The 20,960-nt window shown below is 39.7% G+C and overlaps 4 protein-coding genes across 10 annotated transcripts in view; 3 read left to right on the top strand and 1 right to left on the bottom strand.

Annotated features, from left to right (window-relative positions):
* Positions 1-1,218: 1,218 nt before the first annotated feature.
* Positions 1,219-20,960, bottom strand: part of LOC106651529 (mitogen-activated protein kinase kinase kinase 11) — a 20,696-nt gene continuing 954 nt past the window's right edge. Inside the window, exons 1-15 of one of the 7 annotated variants that reach the window (XM_023460368.1) lie at positions 20,617-20,802; positions 14,857-15,002; positions 14,560-14,773; positions 14,031-14,474; positions 13,628-13,968; positions 13,234-13,563; positions 12,991-13,163; positions 12,854-12,874; positions 12,376-12,631; positions 12,176-12,295; positions 7,834-8,338; positions 2,511-2,942; positions 2,217-2,433; positions 1,796-2,123; positions 1,219-1,719 (exon numbers count right to left, since the gene is read on the bottom strand). In XM_023460368.1, coding sequence (XP_023316136.1) covers positions 1,445-1,719; positions 1,796-2,123; positions 2,217-2,433; positions 2,511-2,942; positions 7,834-8,338; positions 12,176-12,295; positions 12,376-12,631; positions 12,854-12,874; positions 12,991-13,163; positions 13,234-13,563; positions 13,628-13,968; positions 14,031-14,474; positions 14,560-14,750 — 3,633 coding nt within the window. In that variant the 5' untranslated portion in view covers positions 14,751-14,773; positions 14,857-15,002; positions 20,617-20,802 and the 3' untranslated portion in view covers positions 1,219-1,444. Of the gene's footprint in view, positions 1,720-1,795; positions 2,124-2,216; positions 2,434-2,510; positions 2,943-7,833; positions 8,339-8,987; positions 11,665-12,175; positions 12,296-12,375; positions 12,632-12,853; positions 12,875-12,990; positions 13,164-13,233; positions 13,564-13,627; positions 13,969-14,030; positions 14,475-14,559; positions 14,774-14,856; positions 15,003-15,169; positions 15,309-15,467; positions 15,630-20,616; positions 20,803-20,960 lie in introns of those variants that run through there. The other 6 variants (XM_023460367.1, XM_023460366.1, XM_023460369.1 and 3 more) reach the window with 6 other exon arrangements.
* On the top strand, positions 3,000-5,271 carry LOC111693986 (cytochrome P450 4C1-like). Its single transcript, XM_023460373.1, has 6 exons — positions 3,000-3,382; positions 3,465-3,857; positions 3,946-4,412; positions 4,470-4,638; positions 4,728-4,907; positions 4,997-5,271. The coding sequence occupies exons 1-6, from the start codon at positions 3,226-3,228 to the stop codon at positions 5,161-5,163; spliced, it is 1,533 nt and encodes a 510-aa protein (XP_023316141.1). The 5' UTR covers positions 3,000-3,225; the 3' UTR covers positions 5,164-5,271.
* Positions 5,628-7,930, top strand: LOC106651281 (cytochrome P450 4C1-like). The gene is made up of 8 exons (XM_023460372.1): positions 5,628-5,999; positions 6,068-6,158; positions 6,220-6,405; positions 6,473-6,672; positions 6,749-6,958; positions 7,026-7,263; positions 7,335-7,514; positions 7,579-7,930. Exons 1-8 carry the CDS (start codon positions 5,736-5,738, stop codon positions 7,743-7,745), a joined length of 1,536 nt encoding a protein of 511 aa, XP_023316140.1. The 5' UTR covers positions 5,628-5,735; the 3' UTR covers positions 7,746-7,930.
* LOC106651530 (ankyrin-1-like) lies at positions 16,458-20,623 on the top strand. Its single transcript, XM_014370062.2, has 2 exons — positions 16,458-18,264; positions 18,556-20,623. Exons 1-2 carry the CDS (start codon positions 17,142-17,144, stop codon positions 20,478-20,480), a joined length of 3,048 nt encoding a protein of 1,015 aa, XP_014225548.1. The 5' UTR covers positions 16,458-17,141; the 3' UTR covers positions 20,481-20,623.

Below are 20,960 nucleotides of genomic sequence, written 5' to 3'. Positions count from 1 at the left end.
TTTTTGGCATCATCACATTCCAATGGCATTATCAAAATGCATATTATGTACATTGACATATTTTGACAATTTTTTTCGCGCAATTATTATTAATTATTAAATTTATCACTACAAAGTCTACGATATTTCATAACAAATTTGATAAAAAATATAATAAATATTTGCTCAATTTTATAAATAGTTAATTGAAGAATTAAAAAAACTATATATAAATTAAAAAATATTGGAACCAATATTTTTTCAAATGAAAATAACGTTTCTATTATCTACAGAATTATCTACAACCCATTATAAATTGTGCCTTTTATATATTCGCGCGAAAATTCTCATCTAGAATCGATTTTCCGAAATAAAGAGCAATGTTTACATATTGAACTTTTTATAATATTTTGTACAACTTGCCCAATTTTCATTTTTAAAAATAGTTCCCAATACTGATGACTGATATTCACACTTTCTCGCCCTCACATGAATATATATATTTATAATATATTAAATATAAGTAAGTCGCATAATACATTGGTCGATATTCGATGAAAGCAGATTGTGCGATGAACGTAGCAAATTTTTAAAATGAGTAATGGTTATACGAAATATCTTTATCATTGCATTAATTCGTAAATCATAACTGTTCGTGTGAAACACGTTGTGCGGCTATGTTAGATTTTTTGATCGTTATTCTTTGTGTTCGACTGTTTCACACTTGAATGATGGGGTAAAATTATAAAAAAATCCTACAAATAAATAATTAAAAGAGTGTTTCTCCTTTTAAGACTCTGACTTTACCAAAAACATTATTGGTACATTTCAATAAGTTAACCAACGCAAGGTTCGGAATCATTACTTGTTTAAAATAATGTGAAAGCTAAACGCAAAATGCTGATACTGTACTGATTATCAAAATATACATTTGTGTGATTAGTGTTTTCATAAGCTCATAATATATTATGATTGCATGCGCAGATCTTGCTCTCGCGTAACATTATGTGCATATATGCATGATTGCACGAGATGTGACGTAGAAAATTTTGCCTTACTCTTTTGACTGAATGAACGAGTTTTCTTACCACTTACAAAAAAGAAGCAAAATTATCTCGGCGTTTTCCATCTAATAATAGATGCACTTAACGAAGATTCAAATTTCCACATTGTACATATACACATGGTATATAGGCAGTGAACCGCTGTTTGTTTTACACAATAATGGAATGCATTATATACAGCTGAATGAGAATAATGTCTCTCTCTCTTTCTCTCATTCTGTCTATTTTTGTACTTTAATTAGATAGCGATGCTAAGAATCTCGTTGACAGCGATATGTATACAAAATAGACTGACGTAAGCCAATATTTGAAAATGAATCGAAAGAAAGAACGATTCGAACTTTTCTCGATAACAACGGAGACGAAAATAAGGAAAATTTAAATGTATGAATGATCTATCGTTAGGTGACATAATCCCTCTGTATCTCGTTGATGCTTGGTCGTCGCTGCGTCAACGTCGAGCTGCTACCGCGACTGGTGCTGCCCAGTCGCCTCAGTCCCTGCATCAGTGGACTCGTCACGAGCTCGGTCGGATGCTGCTGCTGCTGTTGTTCCCTCTCGAACGTCACCGGTGAAAAGCGAACTCGACTGAGAGATATCTGGCCGTCTTTGGCCGAGACGTAAGAAGAGTCCTCGGACGTCAGGGAGTCTGGCGGGGTCGGATTCGTCGGTGTGCCTGCATAAAAACAAACGAAATATTCTTATTGGCCCATTTGGTGGACGTTGACGCGAAAAAACGATGCGAAACTCACCAGAGCCCGAATTGTTCTTGCTGCTGGTTTTGTTGGGTGAGCCGTAGGCGTAATTGGACCTCTTGAGGCTCGACCTTAGCCTCGAGGCAACTTCCAAATTGCTCGGCCGGTCCATTATCGTATGCAGCAGCAGGTCTCGCGAGTCTTGCGAATTATTCTGATGATGATGGGACGCGGAGCGTTGCAAGTAGTGCTGCAGCTCGCTGCTCGTGCTGTTGTAATCGTGCGGCTGATGGCTGAGGGTCGCGCTGCTGCCGTAGCTGCTACTTCCGGCTATGCTGGCCGGCACGAGGCTCGACGAGGTACTCGTTAGACCTCGATAGTAGCCCTTGAAAAAACAAAACGACCATAAAATAGACTCGTTATCGCAAGATTATCACGTTACAAGTGGCTAGGGAAAAAAGCGATCGAATGAACTCACGAGCGAATGGCCCGGAGAGTAGAGATTGTACTCGATCTCGTCGTCCAGGCGAAACGAGGGATTCTGGTGGGAGGACGACGTGCTGGTCGACGAGACGTTGGAGGGTGTGCGCCGATGATGCGCCAAAGCGGAGAAACGAGGCGTACGCGCTGGACTGCTCACGCTGCCGGGATTGTCGTAGGCGTGGGGAAATTCCGAACACTCCAGTACTCTGTCGCTAGAGGCGAAAAGGGAACAAATTCAGACTCCTCGTTGCCAAGACAGAACGAAGAGAAAACGAGAGATTCGACTCACTGATAATCGGCGCCCGGCAGATAAGCCGTCTCGACGGGCCTGAAGTAGTCTCCACCGCCGCCGGCCGAAATGTACATGGGGGGCCCGTAGTCCTGATAATGAGCCAACGACGAGTGTCCGACGGCGGCGGCGGCGACGGCCGTAGCCCCGTAAGTCGGCGGCAATCTGTCGAGCCGCTGCAATTGCTCCGCCGAGTAGGCGATCATCTCGTCGCAATTATTGCTCATGGAATTTTTCCGCCGAGGACTCGGAGTCGGCGCGTTCGAGCTGCTGGTCGCTGACGAAGCTGCGTAATTATGCTGCTGCTGCTGCTGAGAAGACGACGAATCGGTGAAACGTAGCGGCTTGACGCTGTTGTTGCTGGCGCTGTGATTCGGCGACAGCAGCAGAGACGACGGCTGCATGCCACCAGCCATGTTGCTCAGATGCGACCTTAAAAAGCGAAATACGTAAATGAGTGCGATAATTTGGCGCGCTCGAGAGCGAGGACTCGCTGAAAATTGAGGACGCCGAATTCAATTATGAATAATAGACTTTTTTGCGCTGGCTCTTAATGTGCGAAACGCAAATATTTGACTTGCTTTTTGTGGATGCCACGGAGGGAAACGCGATCTTTCACCGGAGCGAGTCTTCGTAGTCATGAACGGGTGAACGTGGCGCGAACAGCACCCATAGTACTTATCGCTAGAACGGTATACGTATCGCTTGGTCCAAAATGATCCTTACCTGCTTGCTGTTATCGATCATCGGACCCTTGATCTTTCACTTGATGACCCGATACAACAAGCGCGGCCGTCTACTCAGCAAAATACCCGGACCGACGGCTTACCCGCTGCTCGGCAATATGCTCAAGTTCAAAGTCGACAATTTGCGTGAGTTAATTCGTGCGAGTTTTGTCCATCGGACTGGCGCGGATCGATAATTAACTTGAATTTCGTGCGTGCAAAATTACAGAGGATCTGTGGCGTCTCGGCCGGGAGGTGTCGAACGATTATTACCCGATCACTCGCTTCTGGATCTGCAAAACGGCCATAATCAGCGTGCGACACCCCGACGACTTGGAAGTCATATTTCAAAGTCACAAGGTCATCGACAAGGGCTACATCTACGAATATCTGCATCCTTGGCTGAAAACGGGCCTTCTCACGAGCACCGGCAAAAAGTGGAGACAGCGAAGGAAAATCTTGACGCCGGCCTTTCACTTCAGCATTCTGCACAAGTACCTCGAGATAGCCAACGACCAGGGCGTGCGATTCATGAACGAGTTGAAAAACGAGAGCTCCGACACGATCATCGTCGACGATTTGATGCTGTTTTGCTCGCAGTACACGTTGAACATCGTTTGCGGTGCGACGAAACGGACGATCGATGCTTTGTTCGACAATGAATTATCTTAACTGACGATCGTTTGTTTATTATTATATTTTTTTATTAGAATCGGCTATGGGCGTGAAGCTGGACAAGATGGATGGCAAGCTCGTGCGAAGATACAAAAATGCAGTGCGCGACATGGGCAACGTCGTCGTATGGAGGATGCCGAGGCCCTACATCACCAACTGGCTCATGAGGTTCGCGAGGAAAATGGCCAAAGTGCAGAGGGACGCCCTCGACGTGTTGCATCACTTCACCGACGCGGTGATCCAAGAGCGAAGACAGTACCACGAGGGCAGCGACGGCAAGTACCTCGAGGAGTTCGCCAAAGACTGTCCCGTCTCCGAGCAGGACGGAACGCGCAGAAAACTGGCGATGCTCGACCTTTTGCTGGCGGCCGAGCGCAAAGGCCTCATCGATCACGAGGGCATCAAGGAAGAAGTCGATACCTTTACGTTCGAGGCGCACGACACGACGGGCATGGCCATGACCTTTACGTTGATGCTGCTGGCCGAGAACAAGGAGGCTCAGGTACGTACGGAAGTTTTCGTCTTCTCTTTCGATCCGATCGAACGATACATTTTTCAGACTAAAGCCAGGGCCGAAGTAACGCAAGTTGTGGAAAAATACAATGGGAATTTGAACACGTCGAGTCTTCAAGAGTTGCCCTACCTCGAGCGATGCATCAAGGAATCTCTCAGACTTTTTCCACCCGTCGCCACGCTCTTGCGCTACACATCCGATGAGTTGCAACTAAGTAAGTGTACCGCATGACGAGGCGAAAAAAAAAGGCAAACGAAAAAAACATCCGTCAATTTTCTTCTAATTGCCGCGTGATTTTTCCAGAAAATGCGCTAGTGCCGGCCGACTCGCACATCATGATTCATCTGTACGACACGCACAGAGACGCCAATTACTGGCCGAATCCGGACGTCTTCGATCCCGATCGGTTTTTGCCGGAGCGCAGTGCCAATCGGCACACGTTCGCTTACGTGCCTTTCAGCGCTGGCCCGCGTAATTGCATAGGTGAGTTCAACGCTCGACGCGCGCTTTTCTCGCGCGATAATTTTCCCTACCAACGTTGTTATTTATTTTTTTTTTTTTTACTTTTGTAGGTCAAAAGCTCGCCATGCTCAAATTGAAATCCCTCATAGGTCGGATACTGTACGATTTTTACTTGGAAAACATCGACAAGACCAGCGACATAAAGTTGACTGCCGACGTAATTTTAAGGCCTTCGGAAGCTGTGAAAATGAAATTAGTCAAGATTGATAAACGTTGATCTAGGGAGCGTGCCAAGGTCAAGAAGATTGTTATATTTTTAAACTGTGATTATCTTGTTTTACGCACAAAATATATATCTGATTTATGCTTACAATCAGTAAATTCAGCTTGGCTTATTCATTGACATAAATAAAGTTTCGCAACTGTTCAATTGTTATCGCTCAGTGCGTATAGCGGGCCGAAATAAAAGAAAACTCGGAGCATTCATTTCCATCATCAAGTTTTTGCCAATCAGCAAACAATCTTTGAGTTTTTTTTTGCCTCGTGAGAAAAACGAGCTATCACGCTAACGCGCGAAAAAAGATGCTTTTTTTTTCTCGACTCCAGCATTGTAGCTTTAGGCGTAATTAAAAACATCGACTGTCTCGCGCATATGATGAAACTACTCGCATGCGAATGAAAAACAGGCGACGCGAAAAATGTTCACCAATAAATAGTGGCAAACGATCGAGATACTCGCGAGACGCTACTAGATATTCATCGGCCGCGAATCGATTGAACGACGTACTATTTCCCGGCGTGAAAAATGCGACGAACGATTAGTTTTTAGTGGAAAAATTCACGTCGATCATGTTTTACGTGCTCGCGTTTCTGGTCTTGGTGCTGGTGATTTTCCACATCTGTACTCGCTATGACAGAAGAGGTCGTATGTTGCGATCGGTACCGTGTCCGAAACCCTATCCGATTTTCGGCAACACGCTCATGTTCTTAGACCCGGATTTGTGCAACTTTTGGCGTATCACGAGAAAAGTGACGGAACAATTTCGTCCCGTTTCCGTACTGTGGATGTTCACGTCTGCCATCGTCAATATTCACCATCCTGATGACGTCGAGGTATGGAACCAATTATTTTTTTTTGTAATGCCAAGTATTTTCTACGAGTAACGACCTACCTCGTGCAGATTTTATTGTCCAGCAATAAAGCTATCGAGAAGGGCTTCGTTTATAATTATCTCATGCCATGGCTGAAGACTGGCTTGTTAACGAGCACAGGTACTTGAATAACTTTCAATTATTACAAAATGTTCGATAAAGTAACACGCGTCAATTATAGGTGAAAAATGGCGCAACCGACGAAAAATGCTTACACCCGCTTTTCATTTTAACATCTTGAAAAAATACATGGAAATAACGGAGAGGGAAGGACAGAAATCCATCGACAAGTTGAAATTACGAGGGAACGATTTCGTCGTGGATCTCGTGGAGCTGAGCTCGAAATACACTCTAAACATAATTTGTGGTTCGTTCGACGAAAACAAGCGGAAAAGTACAGATTGGCAAACACGTTTTTGGCTTTCTTTTTTCAGAATCCGCAATGGGTGTGAGTTTGGATACGATCGATAACAAAGAGCTGGATCGGTATAAACAGGCCATTCACGAAATAGGTATCGTGACTGTTTACAGAACGCCGAGGCCGTACGTTACTAATTGGATGATGCCGTTCATTTACAAAATAGGATCTCTTCAGAGAAATGCTCTAAAGACTCTTCACAATTTCACAGCCAAAGTACGCTAATTCGCTTGCCGAGTCCAATTGATACGACGAGTACAATGCGCCGATGCCGTTGTCTTTTTCTTTGCAGATAATTCAAGAGCGCAAAGATTACCACAAAAGCACGAATAACAAGTACCTAAATGGCTTGAGCGAGGAGAGCGAGGATGACAAGCTGGCCGATGACTCGATCGGACGGAAGAAACGAATGGCCATGCTGGACCTGCTGCTCGCTGCCCAACGGAATGGACTCATCGACGATCAAGGCATCGAGGAAGAGGTCGACACCTTTACCTTTGAAGTGAGTCGAGGACAAAGCGAGATCATATGCACTTTTTTTATCGTTCAAATGTGTTGTTGCTATACAGGGCCACGATACGACCGGTATGGCGATGTCGTACACGCTGTTTTTATTGGCCCATAACCAAGAGGCACAGGAGCGAGCGAGGCTCGAAGTCACCGAGTTATTGGAAAAAAAGCAGGGAAAAATTGACATGGCAAATTTGCAAGAGCTCTGTTACCTGGAGCGTTGCATTAAAGAGTCGCTCAGGCTCTACCCGCCTGTATCGACCATCTTACGTCACACCACCGAAGACATACAATTGAGTGAGTACTCCGGGAGGGTCTTGCAGCTTCGTTCGATAATTGTGGGTGTATGTAACATTTTTCCCTTGCAGAGAACATACTGGTACCAGCCAATACGGACATAATCGTGCACTTTTACGATACGCATCGAGAACCGGAGTACTGGCCAGATCCCGAAAAGTTCGATCCGGACAGATTTTTGCCGGAAAACAGCCGCAATCGGCACCCGTTTGCTTACGTGCCGTTCAGTGCTGGGCCACGTAACTGCATAGGTAGAACAATTTTTCATCCGTAACTATCGTGCGTACTGTAGCTAGGTTCGCTTTTACGTTTTAGGTCAGAAATTCGCCATGATGGAGTTGAAGTCGTTGATCGCTCGGATACTCTACGACTTTATTCTAGAACCAATCGACAGGCTCGAAGATATGCAATTACAAGCAGACATCGTCATACGTCCGAATGATCCTATTCGCGCTCGATTCGTTCCAATCAGGCGGGAATGACATCGAGTGCATCGTGTCGAGTGCAAATCGTTGCGTCGCAACGAGCCACGACTGTAACATTTAGCATATTGCGTGAAGATGAGCTCACCTGTAATGTCTAACCGGGCCGTGGTAGGTGTTATGCGCGTAACCGCTAGTCGAGCTGAACTCGTAATCCGTCCCCAAGAAGCCGGAATTTCGGCTGTTGGTCGAGCAAGCCTCGGGCTGCCACCACCTGGGCGGCTCCTCCTCGGCGCATTGCATCTTCGCGCTCTGCAGTCTGGGCGCGCTGTTCGCCAGTCTCACGTCAAAGTCCATGCTGATGCTGGCGAGCATCGCCCCGATGTTGCATATCACCAGTTCGATTATACTGAGGCGAGGTTTCTTCGCCGCGTCGCCGTTGTAGATTTGAGGCATGTGCATGGGCATGGGCATGATGAAGGGTCCGCCGAGGCCGGGCTTCATCGATGGATAATCTTGACTGTTGTTGCTCGTCATCGTCAAGCTCATCGGTGGCGTCGAGCCCGCGTCCCACTCGTTGCCGCTCGCCACCGAAGCGGCCATCCCCGTCCCTCCTGATGCTAATTCGTGCTCTTCGCTGAGACGGTTCCAATCTGTTGAGAAAAAGTATTCGTTTGTTCCATTGTGCAACGCATAAACATGTATTTATAATTCCTTTATCGTCTCGTCGAAATATTAAATTTTATCTTACCTGAGTTTCGGCTCGTCATTTTGATTCTTAGAAGAAAACATTTAAGATAGCATGCTACGTTATTTTTAATAGTGATAAAATGTAATTTTTTGGTAAAAGAGTTTGAGGAACAATTTATTATGAAATTCATGTACCTAAAATAATTTTTTGCTAAAATTTGGTAACAAAATGTCAAAGTTTTAGACTAAACATTCAAAAGCAACATCACAAAAGCTTTCTAAAAGTAGCAAACATCTAGCTACAAATTTTTGTACTTACTGTCGAATACATGGTAAATGAGATATTTTTGAAATTTCAGTGTAAATTAATCTGAAATATGTACACATGAGGATTGGAAATGGATTTCTCAAAGGTATTTAACTACTGACATATATCATGCTAGGTATAAACAGTTTTTTTACGCTTGATACAAGGTCATAGTTATTTTTTTTGTTAAAAATTACATTTATTACGAATTATTTCTTGTTAATAATTAAATTTACTTACAGATCGTGTACCGAGCGTAAAATTTAAATAAAATATAATTTATTAAAAATGAAAAATTCAAACTATTTCAACTCAACACATTTTTATTGCGGAAATTTTTGTTGTTGTCATAATTACAATTATCTACATGCGAATGCAGCGGTAATGGTGCGATCTAAAAAGTATGACTTTAACGTTGGATAATCTTTCAACAATGACAATTGGAGAAAATCCACGCAATCTAAATCATAATATTTTCGACTAAAATAAATTTAAAACTTTCTATTATTGCATATAATTACATGTATTATAAAAACATTTGATCTAAATCCACGGGCACTTATATGTTTTTTTTTGCATTGTTACAAAAAGAACGTACATAATGGGATCAAGCAAAATGACTTGGCGTAGTCTTTTTATTTGGCGTAGGATCTACTCCGAAATTTTTTCGTATTTTTGTTAGAATGTTATAAACTTTTGAGAGAATTTTTAACCAACACCAGACTATAATTATATATTACTATATTACTATATTCAATTTTATCAAATTGACATTTAACAGAGTATCAAATTTGTGTACTAAGTCAATGAGACCAGCTTCATACTTTGAAAATTTGAAGCAATCGAACCAGTCTTTAAAATAAATAGTCATTATGGGTAATAGGTTCATTTGAAAAATTTCATAGTTTGTCTCAAGCAAATCTATCTTAAACCAACACTTATTTTTCACGAGGACATTTTTTTGGAAGTGGTCCCTTACCAAAAGTCTATATTTACTCTTATAATTAATTTAGCCCTCCTACTGAAATGATATTTTCAAATTTTTTGACTATTTTTATTTTTAAAAAAGGACTTTAATTACACGATTGATATATAAATAAGAATTAAAGATTCAACACAGAAATCACGATTATGATAATACCTATATCTATTTATTAAAAATATATCGCACTATAAATTTAATTAAAATAATTCTTAGATTATTTTTTTTTAATCAGCTATAAAGAATTTTCTAAAAATCATACCCCAAAAACAACGGTATAATTAAAATTTTACTGTCACTTCCGACCAATCAAGGTTATAATAACGAGTTTATTGCACAAAATGAAAAGTGAAGGTATAAAAATGTAAAATCTAACGTCGTTCCTTGGGTACTTTTTATGATACAAGTATACCTTTTATAGTCGACAGTCAGTCGTCCATTGGCTACAGGAAAAACTTTAATCTCTTAAGATATTATGTCCAATATCATCAACAATTTTATTCTACGATAAATAAAGCAATGTGAAAATTACTTGGGATAGTCTACTACTTTATATAAATGAAAAAATAAATATTTATATTGTAGAAACTCCGCTTCACTGCAACTTAAGAGTAATAATTATGGCATCGTAGCTATATGAAGACGTAAGTAAAACGACAAATCTTAACTTTTTTTGCCTGGACTATAGTTCTTTCGAAAGAACTTTTGGGCCGCATAAATTTTTGGCTTTGCAAATGAACCTATAACCGTTTGATGCTGCTGCGTCGTGCCGTCCGAAGCACTTCTCAAATGTCTCGATACGATCTCATTGCTATCTGCTAGCGATATGTTTCTCGTATCTTCAATTTTTGACCTATCTTTGATTTCGATCAAATCCTTGGTATCGTCATCCCCGCTTTCGCTGCGAGTTGTATTGGTCACGCGTTCGCTTTCTAAATCGCAAAATTCCGACTCTAGATTCTCAAAATCTATGCCCTCGCGCGAACTAGCCGCCAGAAAACTAGGAGTCGAGCTGCTAACGTGCACTTGTTGTCGATCGTACTTGGGCAGCAAAGCCACATTGTCGTTGAGAGTACTATATTCAACCGTATTTCCACGAGTATTTTTATCGTCGAGCTCATCGCGACTACCCCAAGCTTTGATTCGATTCAAAACTCTCATTGGGCTTTTAGAGTAGCGCGACTTGCGAGGTTTCTCGAACGACTGCTCTGGACTCTCATCTGGCATGACCATTTGGTCCGAGTCATTTATTTTGATCGTCACGTGAGTCGTAAATTTACGCGGTTCGTTCTGCAGCGAGCTTTTACGCGATCCGGAAGGTGATCTGAAAAAGTCAGCTAACGAGTGCAGTCTCGATTCTGAGCTGTCTCTACGTTTGGGAGTAGAGTCTTTGGATTTACTGCGTTCACGTCGCTTGGATTTGCCCACACAACCAACCACTGTACTCGACGACGACATAGAATCGTCATCTCGGTTGGTGTGTGGCGGAGTCGTGTCGACGACGGCAAAACCGTCTTCGTTGTTAATAAGTTGTATGCTAGATTCGTAGCGCGGGCCCATTGACGATGGGCTATCGACCAAATCATTGGCCGAAGAGTAGAGTTTTCTCGCATTTTCATTCTTGAGATTGACGTTACCTATTTCTTGATGCAAGGCTGGTCTGTGTTGATGATGCTGATGGTGTGGGTGTTGATGATGATGATGATGATGAGCACGCGCCACATGCTGAGCTGGTGGTAGAGCGGCTGCTCCCTCGGGCGATACAGGCGATCGCATCGGAGATTTTTCCAAGTCCGGCGCGGATCTGGACCAACGCTTACCGGTACTAGCAACAGCACTAGAGTCACCCGACATCATCATTATGTTCGATACTCCATCTATTCCGGCAGAACCCGAGGGCGACGTGGGCGAGCCAGCGTTAGGCGGGATGATTGCACCACGCTCGCGTTGATGCAACGTTGAAGGTCCCCACGTCTTACCTTTAACGCCGTCGGCTGGCACTGTTGCGTGCAAGAAGCAACGTTTCAAGAAGCAAATGACAGCAAGCACGTGTAAAATTGGTTTTTTTAACGTTCGAAGACAACACCAATAGCACAAAGTGAACATTTTCGGATGATTGTCAGCGTTGGTTGCAATTCCGGAACAGAACAGAAATCGAAAACAAAGAAAAATAACGACACTAAACTAAAAAAATCATCGATAAAATAATGTAGTTTTAAATAAATAAAAATGTTTGGAAATGGACCTAAAAGACCGATAAAATCGTACAAAATATGCATGCAACCATGCTCCATAAATATCATAAATTTAAAAATAAATAATTTGGACTATTGTGGAAAATCAAAATGATATAGTAAGCACACATAAATATTAGAATAATTAAAATGTGAAAATTCAATCTAATTTTACAAGATTTCTGATACTTAACGTTTTTTTTCTATCGAGGTGACCACTGCTCATGACAGGCAATTTTTATTTAATGTTTTGGTATGAGTTTTTATTTATACTTACATGCAATTGCTCTCAATCTTGGGATGCTAGGTGAACCTGGTGGGCTATTTGATCGGGAAGGATTCCGACTTTTCACTCGATCCGGTGCTGTATGTTGCACAGTTATCGTATGCCTGAAGTCTGAAAAAATGTAAGAAATAAACAATGAAATTTGTATAGTTCATTTAAAACTTTGTTTGAACAAAAATTTTTAGGTTTACCTGAAGGTGCACTTATTTTACTTCCCGGTTCTTTTTTGTTTAGTTTTAGTTTTGATTTTTTAAATTTTCCACGTCGTTTGTAAGGCGTGGGAGTAGGTGCTGTATTTTGCTGTTGAATTATCATTACTGTGAGCTCGCGTTCCAAAAGATCGATTTCTCGAGCTGCGAGCTCTTCCTCACGGAGCCGAAGATTCTCCTCGTGTTGTCGCTGTTGCACTTGGGCTTTAGTAAGCTCTTCCTCTCTGCAGCGCAGTTCCTAATATTGAAATAAGTGATTACTGATTTTCATAGTTTAATATTTTTGGATTTCATTTTTCATAATAATCATTTCAAACGTTGGTGAAAACTCTCTGTGGGTGTAAGTGAAAATTGAAAAAAGTCATGCAAAATCAAGTTAAAACGTAATATTTTTTTTGAGTAAGTGAAAGCCGAAAAATCGATCACTCAGTAACACCAATATGACGCCTATAAATCTTACCTCCTCGAGGGATCGGCATTCCTTTGTTAATGCGATAAAAAAAAAGACAAAAATTGTAAAATATTCAATATTTACTTAACAATCATTAAAAAGTCACATTTTTCAGAATTAATCTCGGTTTACTTTGAAGTACCCACCTTTTCTTTCATGCGCAAACCGTGCAGGACTTCTTCGATTTCCAGCCTCCAGTCGTCTTGCATGGTGTGAAACGATTCATGAGGAGTCGCGGCAAAAGAGCTTCTTACTTCGTCCAAAGCAATTAGAATTTTTGGGAATCCCGGACGGGAATGACTATCGGAAGCCCAACAAGCTGTCGAAAATAATTCAAAATTAGCTATGACACACATTTTTGAAAATGGCATTTGTAAAAATGTACTTACATTCCATTAGACACCTCCAAGGCTGTGGGCAAGTTGATGGAATCGGTAGTGTCAATTTATTTACAGCTACTCCGTACGCAACAGCTAACGCATCAATTCCTTTATACGGAGTTTCTCCGGTCAATAGTTCCCACAAAAGCACACCATAACTCCAAACATCGCTGGCTTTACTGAACGTGCTTTTCTTGATTACTTCAGGTGCCATCCATGCATAAGTTCCTGCTGCTGACATCCGCGTCGTTTTGTACACTTCACGTGCCAATCCGAAATCCGTGATTTTCAACGTCTTGTATTGAAAATCATCGTTCTCGATGGGTTCACTCAATAAAACTATTAAGTGAATAATTTATTACATCTTCAATGTTCAATCTAAAATATTGAATAATCAACTTACCGTTTGAACTCTTTAGATCCCTGTGAATGAGACTGATCGGTGCATTGTTATGCAAATAATCCATACCACGAGCAATTTGTATTGCCCAGTCGACTAGTACATCTGGCCTAATTTTTCGGCCGCTCAAAACTCGATTGAGGCTGCCACCGCGTGCATATTCCATTACTAGGCACAAATTAGGCATTTTTAAACACACACCCTCGAGCTGAACGATATTTTCGTGTTTCAGCAGCCAAAAGAGCTTAGCTTCCTGGTGTACATTTTCAAGCGTTACGCTGGGCTCCTCGTCTGGGTCCTGTCGCGCTGCTTTCACAGCTACTTCTTTTTTATTCCAATATCCCCTGAAAAATTAGAGATTAGAAGTAGAGCTTTGTTTCATAATCATCATGATGATTTGACGTACCGATATACTTTTCCAAAACCACCCACGCCGATGACTTCTTCGAGCGTCAATTCTTCAAAGTCTATCTGAACCGGTTTTACTTGCTCGATAACTGAGGAGACTCGATCGATCGTCAAAGCTTCGGCTACAAAGTTCGCTGGAAATATACCCACTTTCTCACGTATTTTACCCGTCCACCAACCCTCGTCACCCGATATTTTTGAATCTTTCGACAAAACCTCGACAGTTTCACCCCGTACGAGGGATAACTCATCTTCTCCTTGTGCGACATAATCGAACAAGGCAGTGAAGAGTATTACACTGTCTTGACGAGAGTGTGATGATAGCGTGTTATGCGAAGGGCTAGTGTGTTGCGACATTGTTCGAGCGGTCCCGCCGCTATGCGTGTCTGATACACTGCTGTCTGACATGTTACTCGTTGTACGTGTGTAACTGTAGTTTGGGCTAGGAAAATAGCAAAGTGCACATTAAACAAATAAGATAATAACCTTGGACGATAATGTAATACATGATGAATTATTAATCGTACCCATAAGGTTGATTAGTGCTTCTGCCAGCTTGCTGATATGGTCTGGGAGAATGAGAAGCATTATTACTATTGGATTGTGTTGAGCCATTTTCACCATAGAGTAGGTAACGCTCATTACGAAAACGCGCATCTGGATGTCCAGGGTCCATCAAGATAGACAAGCCTCTTGCTGAAAGTCCAGCTGGAGGCATGTGGCTAAATGAACTTCTTGAACCTTGAAGGTTTATTCAAATTAATAATTTTATCAATTTATTTAACAAAATATAAAAATAAATAAAGCTAATAATATTTACATACCTACTTAAACAGTTCACAGATTCTTTCAGATTTAAAATTCTCGACAATTGCCATCTAAGAAATCAAGGTAGCTATTCAAAAGCTTGTTTCAACAATACCCTCAAGATATTGTAATATCTCTAGCTGTTTGCGAATCGAGTAGCCACCTTAAATAAGAAATATATTAAATAAGTATAAGTAAAGCTACACTTGAAATGTACCAATCCTAAATTACTAAACATTACAAGTCACACTTTAATTTCATATGTTATTATGAGATAAAATGAAAAAAATTGGCCAAAAAATTGAACAAAAAAAAATGATTTGATATTACCAATACTCAAGGACTTGAATTTTACAATTTTTAAATGACTTGATTCTTTATTATACTTTGAATCAATCGTTTATGTACTTGACAAAGCTAGATTTCGCGCACTTGACTTTAATAAGAAGAATCGTCGCTCGCTTATTGTATAGATTTTTCCAATCCTATTTAATTAAACTTGAACTTTCTTAATTGTAACGCACAAACACTCAAAGAATTCGAAACTCATCTTTATTTTGATAAACAAACAATTCATTCAATGGAAAGATGTAAATAAACAGAGTGTAAATTGTGTAAGGAAACCCACCAAGGAGGCAATAATAAAGCCGGCCTCATCCTTGTTTCGGTCGTGCCGCCCATGTACGAAAACTGCGAAGTCGAACTTGAGTAAAAGGCGAGAAAAAAATCTCAGACAAGCAGCAGCAGAGGCAGCAGAGTTGTAATATATGTATATAGTGACATGGACTTTCTCTGTCTTTTTCTGCCGAGCGCAAAGCTATACCGCGAGAGAGAGAGAGAGAGAGAGAGAGAGAGAATTCCGCAAAAGGAAACACGCGCACAGCGCTATGTTAATATGGTTCTCGCAGGCCTATGCTTTCCTCCCTCGCCCTTAATTTGTCACCAGCATGTAAAGGCATGGTTATCACATCACGAGCTGCACTGCACAGAGCACTTTGTTTTGGTGTTGGAGACAGGAACTTTGCAACAGAAATTGCGGCCGATACACTCGAGTGCTCTCTCTCTCTCTCTATCTTTCCTTTTCTTACTGAACGAGATGCTAATTATTATATCGCACTCCAGTCTGCGCCGATACTCATAAAGAGGTTCTTGTAGTCTCTCTTGCTCTTCGGAGGCAGCTGCTTATCTCTTTCTCGATTATATGACTCCGTGTTCTGCGTTACTCGCGCTCTTGCAAAATGCAATAGCTCTACGCCGTGCACACACCAAAAACGTACTCATTTACATTCTACGTGCGCGACACATATACCCACACACCTTCGCACTGCCTGCAGTTGTGACTTTGCGCGAGTGTTGCGAATTGCAACTTGCAAGGGAACTTGTGTGGGAGTTTGTAAACGAGCTACTGCTGCTGCTGTTGCTGTCGCTCGGTAGGTATACGGATTCGTGCGTTTTCCCCTTCCCTTCGCAAAGCCGAAGCTTCTTTAGGTTTGTTGGAGCTTGTGGAGTTGCGTCTGCACTCTGCATAGTGCATGGCGCAAGCAGCAGCCCGCGACTGCCAACCGCGTTCGCATAGCATTTGACGGCCTAGCAAACCTTCCCTTTCATCTCTTTGGATCTGGAAAACTTCGTGACTTTTTTGCACGTATTGATCCCTCTTTGAAAGATTTTTAAAATTACTCTGCAAACCCAAGAGTAGAAAGAATGCTTTCGAGTTCTGATAAAAGTTTGCCATAAATTTTAATACTTGACAAACTGTTGCTTGAAAATTCCAATGAGCATCGAATCATTGATCAAATTCAATCTTTGCGCAAATTTTTCCAGGTAATATGACCATGTCTTTGACAAAGTTTCTCCTGCGGGTTGCAGTATTCGCAACTCTGCAAGTTCCATTGAATTCTCATTAGATTCGCAGCTCGCAGCACGCACACACACACACTCATGAATTATGATCGCGCGTGTATGTCATTGTATAGGTACTGCGTATCTAGTTCTTACACCTGCGTCTATTATAATAAATAGTGACTTGTGTTTTCGCGATTCTTTCTGAACGTCGACGCGTCGATATTAATGTATAGTGCACTCAGATGCTGCAAGCCGTATCAGTAAAACCGGAGGCGTACCTTTTGTCAATCTGCCACTTACTAGATTACATTTATGCAGAGGAAGTTGCTAAAATGTCAAGTTCTTTCTAAACCCATTGCTATTCGTCTCTACCCATCTCGCGAGTCTCCTCGTTGTGCAGGAAATGTTTTAGAGTGCAAGAATAGAAAAACGACACAAACGAGACTACTCGCGCACGATGTTTATGCAGATGGAATTTTTCAATCTCGATGAAAACGAGGTTATCACGGTCCAAGCTGACCAACATGATTCCGAGTCCGAGTCCTGGACGAAATATTACAAGGACGATGGCGATGCTCTGCTAGTCAAGGCTGCGACTTACGACACTTACGAAGACTTCGAAAACGCATACTGTATTGAGCATGGCTGTATGCCATTGCATCATGCTATTAAAAGCAACAAGCCAGCCATAGTCAGGAAGATTTTGCTTAAAGGCACAGATGTCAACAAAGTTGATAGCCTGTCAAGTACACCTTTGTACTATTCTATTCTCATGGATAATGCAGAGATTGTTGAATTGCTATTGAAATCTGGAGCAACAGCTCAAGACAGTTTTACAGAAAATGCCATTCAGTTTACTTATTTTCAAAGAGTTTGTCAGTCATCTCATTGGAAAATAGTTAAATTATTTTTGGATCATGGGTGCAATGTTAATGACATATTTACAAGTGATTATTGGAATTGTCCAAAATACTCCCGACCACTGCATCTTGCTATAACACACCGGAGATTAGAGACCATACAATTACTCATTAACTGCAATGTTGATCTCAACGATGTAAATGAAGATGGTGAATCTCCACTTTATTTAGCATGTGCAGAAGATTATGTTGAAGCTGTCGAATTGCTTTTGAGTAAAAATGCTTTGGTCAATACTCAAGCACATGACAGAACAACACCTTTGCATCAAGCTATCAAATGTGGCAATCACAGAATAGTTGAGTTGCTCTTATCACATGGTGCATTCATCGAATACGGTGATGATACAGACAGTGTAGAAAACATCTGTGTTCCTGTACACGAAGCTATAAAAAATGGTCATTTCAAAATAATTGAAGATCTTTTAAGTCATGGACTGCATGTTGATATGAATATCAACAAACCAGTGTCTTCAGATTATTCTGGATTTTTACATACAGCAGTTGAAACTGAACAAATAGAAATTGTAAATTTACTATTAAAGTTTAATGCTGATGTCTATATTAGGGACAACAACAATAGGGTACCATTGCATTTAGCTGCTTACAATGAAAATGAGGTCATTATGGAATTGCTTTTGGATTATGATGTCAATTTAAAAGGTAATAAATATAGTAATAAATATAGTAATAAATTAAAGATTTGGCTATTAAAGGAAAAACCATTAAAATAAATGTATTATTTTAAATCAAAAAATTTTAGGTAAATCTATTTTGTATTAAAAAATTGTGCCTGTTTGTAGTAAACAAAAAATTATTTTAATATTGCCTACATATATGCTCCAAAATTATGATTAATTTTCCTACTTTTTCCTGACTAGCCATATCAGAAAATGATACATTCAAACAAATTACAATTATTAACAAAAAACTTTTCTCTTTTAAATATTTTAGTTTCATGGGAATTTTCAACATTGAATGCGATTGACAAGGATCACTGTACACCTTTTCATATTGCTTGTAAAGGTAGAAACATTGATTCTGTTCAATACCTCATTCAGTCACATGCAGATATTAATGCAGAAAGTTTCAAAGGAGAAACCCCATTACACTTTGCTTGTGAAACAGGGGATCTAGCTATCGTTAAACTTTTAATAAAAAGTGGCGCATGTGTAAATGGTTACACAGAAGATAATGTAACTCCTTTGCATGTTGCTGTTAAAGGCACTCATGAAAAAATTGTTGAACTTCTTCTTATGCATGAAGCAGTAACAATAAATCAAGATAAAAATGGAAAAATACCTTTAGAATATGCTGTTGATAATCTAGATATGAGGAATATTGAATTACTTTTACAGTATAATCCAGATGTAAATAATGAGCACTATCGAAAAGTATTTCTTGCTGTTCTTAATATACATAAGACATTTGGTAGTGAAATTGTTGATTATTTTTTCAAATATGGTTTTGAAATAAAATTAGAAGATAAGAGCACTAATGTTATTTTTACTGCAGTAACTAATGGTTATTATAACATAGTAGAGCAATTATTGAATGAAGGTGCAGATGCTAATGTTTCTGTCGAAGGTTCTACTTTACTACATAGTGCAACTAAAAATCATCACTGTGACATTATTAAACTTCTTATAAAACACAATGCTAATGTACATGCTAAAGATCACGTAGATAAATTAGCTGTTCATTATGCCATAGAAAACGATGATAAAGAAATACTTGAATTTTTTCTCAATAATGGTATTAATACCAAAGATTATCCAGATTTATTACATTATTCTATTCTAAAATGTAGTAATAAATGTAAAGATAATTTAGATATACTTCTAAGATATGATGCAGACATCAATTATTGTGATGAACAAGGAATCAATGCATTGCATTTGATCATACAATTTCTCAGAAGTGATGTGAGAGAAGACTATAGCAGTCTTACTAAATTTAATAAATATTTAATGTCTGATTACATTGCAGAAACAGTAGATTTTCTGTTAGAAAAAGGTGTAAATGTAAATGCTAAAACAGCTTTTGGTTGGACTGCTTTACATATGGCAATTGTTCTTGATGAAAATTTAGATAAATTGGTAGAAACTCTACTCAAGTATGATGCTGATGTGGATTGCAAAAATGATGTAGGGCATACGCCTCTTCATCTTTGTTGTCAGAAAGGAAATTTCCGTATAATATCTCTACTTTTGAACTTTGGGGCTGATATTAACATAGAAGATCCAGATGGAAGAACACCTTTAGATGCAGTATTTAAAATAAAACAGGAATATCAAAAAAAGGCAAAAGAAATTAGCACAGCTGTTTTTGTAAACTGTGTTGAGGATCTCATAAGCTCTTATTTCATAACAAGAGCTTACATTGATTGCTGCAATAGAGCTGTTGCTATATTTCACAATCATATCATTAAAATGAAGATAGCAAAACTATATCTTAATCCTAAAAATGCAGTATATTTAGATGATAGTCACAGAAATTTTCAGGCAACTTGTCTCAAAGAAATTAATGACTTGAAAGAACTAAAAATCAATAACTATGTGCCAGTCTATAATGTATTGGTAGGAGATTTAACAGAAATATTACGATTCACAAAAAATGAAAATATTCAAAATATTTGTGAAATATTAGAAAATCCAGTCAAATTTCCATTATATGGAAGTATGATTATTGAGAGGCTCAAAAAAGCTACCCGAAGAGAGGGATTTTTAGTCAGAGCTAAAGAAGCTTTGAATTCTTTATCTAACTTTGGACTACCAGATGCTTGTACAGAAAATATAATTGTTTACCTCAAAAATGAAGATTTAAGAAATTTGGCCAGTATATGCTCGCAAAATGATGAAATGGATGTGACTGATTAGTTTTTAAACCACACAAATGTAATAAAGATTTATCAGAATAAATCTCTGTGCAATACCATCAAATCGATTTTGAAAAATGACATTTACGAATTTTTACACTACTGCTAATGTTAAATAATCATTTGTGTGTCCATACCTGGAGAAATAGAAGCTCTCGACTGAATAAGTCACTACAGTCTTGTTTATGAATTTATACGCGTGAATCACAAATATCATAAGAATCGCGCGAATTTTAGTGTGTAGCAATGTAAATATCAATACTGTAAGGATATATTGTTTGTTTTTATTTTATACACGATATTCATCACGTGCGATTACAAATAATTTAATTGTAGATTTAAATGTAGATAGAAAATTTATTAAAAAGCGATTGTATATATGAAAATTAATATGTACGCAATAAAAAATATCATAATAAACGAAAATTAGAAAATTTTTTTAATCTAACCAGTAATTACAGAAGAGGTAAAGCAGGTAACT

This window comes from Trichogramma pretiosum, unplaced genomic scaffold, assembly GCF_000599845.2.
Source record: "Trichogramma pretiosum strain Unisexual culture from Peru unplaced genomic scaffold, Tpre_2.0 scaffold59, whole genome shotgun sequence".
NCBI lineage: Eukaryota > Metazoa > Arthropoda > Insecta > Hymenoptera > Trichogrammatidae > Trichogramma > Trichogramma pretiosum.
The sequence above is the reverse complement of the archived record's forward strand: the minus strand, read 5'-3'. Positions and strand labels throughout refer to the sequence as shown.

Excerpts from the sequence above, each read along its gene's own strand:
- LOC111693986 (XM_023460373.1), top strand. The coding sequence starts at position 3,226 with ATGATCCTTACCTGCTTGCTGTTATCGATCATCGGACCCTTGATCTTT. Across the intron at positions 3,858-3,945 it reads CACGTTGAACATCGTTTGCG|AATCGGCTATGGGCGTGAAG; the intron begins GTGCGACGAAAC and ends TTTTTTTATTAG. Across the intron at positions 4,639-4,727 it reads ATCCGATGAGTTGCAACTAA|AAAATGCGCTAGTGCCGGCC; the intron begins GTAAGTGTACCG and ends TGATTTTTCCAG.
- LOC106651281 (XM_023460372.1), top strand. The coding sequence starts at position 5,736 with ATGTTTTACGTGCTCGCGTTTCTGGTCTTGGTGCTGGTGATTTTCCAC. Across the intron at positions 6,159-6,219 it reads TGGCTTGTTAACGAGCACAG|GTGAAAAATGGCGCAACCGA; the intron begins GTACTTGAATAA and ends CGTCAATTATAG. Across the intron at positions 6,406-6,472 it reads CACTCTAAACATAATTTGTG|AATCCGCAATGGGTGTGAGT; the intron begins GTTCGTTCGACG and ends TTCTTTTTTCAG.
- LOC106651530 (XM_014370062.2), top strand. The coding sequence starts at position 17,142 with ATGTTTATGCAGATGGAATTTTTCAATCTCGATGAAAACGAGGTTATC. Across the intron at positions 18,265-18,555 it reads TTATGATGTCAATTTAAAAG|TTTCATGGGAATTTTCAACA; the intron begins GTAATAAATATA and ends TAAATATTTTAG.